This window comes from Poromitra crassiceps, assembly GCF_964638095.1.
Source record: "Poromitra crassiceps genome assembly, chromosome: 2".
Classification (NCBI taxonomy): Eukaryota; Metazoa; Chordata; class Actinopteri; order Beryciformes; family Melamphaidae; genus Poromitra; species Poromitra crassiceps.
Window position 1 is genome coordinate 13,435,982 of NC_139624.1, and position 5,031 is coordinate 13,441,012.

General features: G+C 39.5%; 1 protein-coding gene across 6 annotated transcripts in view; it reads right to left on the reverse strand.

Moving 5' to 3' along the window:
- Positions 1–302: 302 nt before the first annotated feature.
- The window catches only part of LOC310797437 (NACHT, LRR and PYD domains-containing protein 3-like), a 132,829-nt gene continuing 128,100 nt past the window's right edge, over positions 303–5,031 (reverse strand). For 5 of the 6 annotated variants that reach the window (XM_083659815.1, XM_083659814.1, XM_083659811.1 and 2 more), the window contains one exon: positions 303–4,873. In XM_083659815.1, coding sequence (XP_083515941.1) covers positions 4,551–4,873 — 323 coding nt within the window. In that variant the 3' untranslated portion in view covers positions 303–4,550. The remainder of the gene's footprint in view (positions 4,874–5,031) is intronic. The other variant, XR_014553728.1, reaches the window with a different exon arrangement.

Genomic DNA, 5,031 nt, shown 5'->3' on the forward strand with positions numbered 1-5,031 from the left:
GAAAATGATTAGAATGTTTTTTATTTTTAAATATAACTGCATGTTTCTAGAGCACAGGGCCTCTTCTTTTGCTTCACATGGGGGGGGGGGGGGGGGGGGGGATTTATAGACTTTCGGGGAGGGGGGCGGCTTATAACTTTGGGACGGGAGGATCCGGGGGTCCACAGGGGTCTTTGCCTTCGAGGGGGTCCCCATCAAATTCAGGGATGGTTAAGAGTAGTGTAAGATATCCTGAAATGTATGTCTGTATTCTGCAGCTGAAAAGGAAGACTCCTGCACACTGACTACCACTTAAAGGCTTTTATTAAATAAATGCAACGTTTCGGTCAAGCGACCTTCATCTGGCATATGGTATGACAAAGGCTAGAACCTGTTTAAATAGGAACCAGGACAAGAACAATCATCCAATGGGAGCAAGGCAATTATGTTGTAGACCCATGGAGCAAATCAGTGCAAATCACACTGCAGGTGTCACACAATTACAATTACAGTAAATTGACAAGAGGAATATATTTTTACACAATTCCCAGTGAAAAAAGCTAAAAAAGAACATATACAAAAGTATACAGCATACGTACAAGAGTACTGTAACAGCTATATGATTGATTGATTGATATTTTTATTTAAGTGTCATGCACCTGGGTGCCCAGCCCATATGGGCCTACAAGACACTATATCATAATTACAATCGCCAAGATGGCTACACAACAAATCATAATATGTAAAGAAAGGGCATTTCATTGAGACATTCACTTTCCAAAAAAACAATTATACTGGGTACAATGTTCCCTGTCTTAGTCGCCAGGCATTTTCTATAAATCTGGCTAAAACAAAAATTTCCTTATCAAAAAGCCAACTCAACATATGACCTTCTGACAGCCAAAACAAATCGGGATTCTTCAACTGGATTTTCTCAAATAAAGGATTCCTCAAATCATTGTATATGGGACAATGAAACACAAAATTAAATTCACAACACCAAGATCACAAAAAACACACAAACGCAACTCTTCAGGAACACATGTATATCTACCTCAATTGCCAGTGGTAGGGTACCAGTTCTTAACTGAGCACATAGGGACCTCTGTCCTCTTTTTAGATTTGACATTATATATGGTTCAGTAAAATAATCTTCTTTAATTTGGACATAATTTCTGAGCTTTGGTTTCTTCCAAATCTCCTCCATCCATTGTTCCTTTTGAATCTGAAACAGTTGTTGTTTGACTATACTTACATTACACTGTAGATTATTCATAAAAATCATATGTAAATCACAAAATGAAAATATTGCAGATACCTCTCTTGACCAAGGATAACTCTGTCCCAATTAAAGATCTTTTTGGTCACCCTATCCTCTGGCAACTGGACAAGGCGGTTCCACAAACGAGCCATTTCACCTCTCTGCTTAACAAGACATGACTCCCATCCCATATCCCCTTCAACAGCCACCTTCGCAGTGTATTTATGCACTCCAAGAAAGCATCTCATAGCTCGACTCTGGATAGTATTACAGTCAGACGCATCCTCAAAACCCCACACTCCTGCAACATCAAATAAAATAGAACCAACCATTGAATCATAAAGTTTAGAAAATGTTGAGAAGCCAAGGTCAGGACATGGTTTCATTTTACTCATCACAGAGCCTAACGCTCTTCCTGCAGACTCTGCCAGTACTTTTCTTCCTTCTGAAAAGCTCATGTTTTCATTAAAAACAAAACCAAGATATTTATACGAGGAAGTGTACATTAAAGGCATTGAACCAAACTGAAATACATAATCACTCTGCTGTACACATTTTTTCCTAAAATGTATAGTCTGAGTTTTTTCACTGTTGATGGCAAGTCTCCATTTACTGCACCATCTGCTCATAATATTCATCAGCTATAAATGGCGCTGAAATACAGAAAATATATAAGTAATCATAACCTATGTCATGTCAGAAGGGCTTTAGGTGCTTGCATAATTATAAGTGGGTGTGGTGAGACACGCCAATGCACCAAAGAAGCACTCAAGACAAGAGGAATGGTCTACAACAGACCCTGGAATAAATAGAAAAAGTAGGCTATATGAAAACAATAATAATTATACAACTCAGAGCATGACATTCAAAAGGAGTTAATCATTTAGGCCTTTTGGCGATAAGGTTTGTAAATTAAAAATCCAAAAGGCTTCTCTTCTTTTCAGTAGAAGGTCATGATCCCCACCCCTAGGTGGCGGGGCAACCCTTTCAATGCCACAGAAGCGTAGGGAAGAAATATCATGCTTCATATCATTAAAATGGACAGCTACGGGGTAGTCCCTGTCATTACGCCGAATAGTACTCTTATGTTCACTTATATGCAAATTAAAACAACGCATAAGTGAACATAAGAGTACTATATGTTTCTGCCCTTGTTTGTCTCCATAATGTGGTTAAGGTGTGAGCAGAGTGCGTGTATTCTCTACACCAGGGCTCTTCAAAGTGTCTCACTCATGACCCATGCTGCACTTGCTTATGTTTAGGCAATTAAAACAACTTTTATGTTCAGGCAATTAAAACAACTTTGTTATGTTCAGGCAATTAAAACAACTTTGGTTATGTTCAGGCAATTAAAACAACTTTGTTATGTTCAGGCAAGTAAAACAACTTGGGTTATCTTCAGGCAATTAAAACAACTTTTATGTTCAGGCAAGTAAAACAACTTGGTTATGTTAAGGCAATTAAAACAACTTTTAGTAACGCTTTAGAATACAGCCCGCAAATAAGCATGTAACTAGAGGGTAACAAGATCTGTACTCATAGGCTAATTACGGGATACCACACTGTAGTTATAGTGTAACTACGGGGTACAAGGAGCGAATTTAGCCTGTAACTAGAGGCAGTGGTGTAACCGCTTAACCGGAAGTGGGCGTGGTTTCGGCCGCAAGTGGGCAGATATTCGACCCATTTTTTGTTGTTCCTCCCCAAATTTACAGAATAGCTTCAGAACTGAGCTTTGGATCAGTGTTTTTGATCACAAGAGTAAACTATTTACAGAGCAGAAACAGATTTTTCTTTATTAATTAAAAACATGCAGTATTTTTTAAGCAAAATGCATCAACTACCCCCCCCCCCCCCCACACACACACAAAGTCAAACCAAACCACAGTGGTGTGTGTGCGTGTGTGCGCAGAACAGCTTCAGAATAATGACCTATTTTTTATAAAGACCACAAGAAAAAAGGTTGAATTTAATACTTTCTTTTGGACAAGCTTATCAAGGCACAGAGGTAGTAATTTTACTGTTAACACAACTATTAAAAACAGTGGAGACACGCACATCCCAAAAAGAAATCAAAGGCAGGTGCCGGACCCAATGAAGACCGCAATAGAAAAAATGAGTAGAGTCCGCACACTGTAGCTCCCGTTTAAAGTCGAGCTGACATCAAAAATTACTTTTTTCTTATTTTAGATCACATCCCTGGGTATTCAGTGCACCTATATAATAATGTATGCAAAAAAATAAATCTAGACTATGTGATCATGGTCTCGCCTTCTTTAACACAGCACAGTAAAAAGTCCAGGTGTGCCATGAGATTTTGTGACAACCAGGCGTTAAATTGAGAGAGCTAGATTTAGTATGAAACAACATATACAATTATGTCACTATTCTAACTGATTAACCTCGAAATTACCTGCAAAAGGTTCAAAAACACTTACAAAAGAATCACATTCAATCTATGAATCCCCCCCCCCCCCGCGCTCTACAGATGAATGGACTATTCCTTCTTGCCCAGTTGAGCCTGCATGGGCAGCGCGTGAAGCCAGAGTCCCGAGTGGAGAGTGAGAGGACAGACACACATGTTCATAGGGAAGCATTAACTACTACAGGTAGCGTGGTGCAATTCAACACATCAAATTATTCACAAAAGTCCACGCTTTGTAACACACAGAGCACACAGGGTGAATTGTATGAATGGAAAGTGAAAACGATACGTATCATAGCTCATTTCCCAGTGGGCATACGCAAATCTGAGTCATTTCGCAGTGTGTATACGGTGTATACCTGCGTATCACGTAGACAACACCACTGACTAGAGGGTAACAAGATCTGTACTTATAGGCTAATTACGGGGTACCACACTGTAGTTATAGGGTAACTACGGGGTACAAGGAGTGAATTTAGCATGTAACTAGAGGGAGAAGCACTGCCTTACACACGTTTTTGGTCTTCTGAGAAGGATCTACGAAGGATGTTGCAACTGCTCTGTTTACTTTCTTAGATTTATTAGCTACCTCAATTCATTTCTCATATCCTCTTGGATGAACTGTTCTTACATTTAATTGGCATTAAGTTTTAAACATGAATAATTAATAATAATTTCAGTGTTTGAAAACACATGTAAAACAAACAATGTTTGAAAAGATTGTCCATAGCTTCAGGCCTCATATCAACAGGTCAGTAAATCACTTTCGGAGGGAAATTCCACTGACCTAACATGCTTTAAAAGCAAATGTTCTTAAAGACGTAATGTTGATAGACAACTGTTTCTGTTACCACGTTTCAACATCCACCTCAGTGCAGTTCAGTTCTAATTTCTGCTTGAGGTCAAGTTCAGCTTTTTGGAAAGGCAAAGGTCCTGCTTAGATAAGACGGTGATCATAATTAAACTGGCTTCTTCTCCTTTCCTTTGCACCATGTCGATCAATTCTCGTGCTTTGTCTGGTCTGGGTTTTGTTCTGGCCAACTCCATTTCTTCATGATTTAATACCCTCTGCCGCAGAAGTTCATCCAGCATGTTGTCTAGAACAGGTCCAGTCACTCCATTGATAAACTCTGGTCGAGCTGACTGTAGCCTCTCCCCTGCTGAGAGACTCAGAGCCCTTGGATCGTCGGGACTGCCGGGACAAGGATCTGGAAGGTAAGTTGAAAAAAAAAGACTTCTATTCAACAATCAGCATTCACATTGCAACAGAGGCCTCTTTAGAGATGAGAAGAATTTGAGAAGGACCAAATTAAAATAATACTCTAGTATACCTCCATCCTCCGCACCCCCATGTAAAATTGCAGGA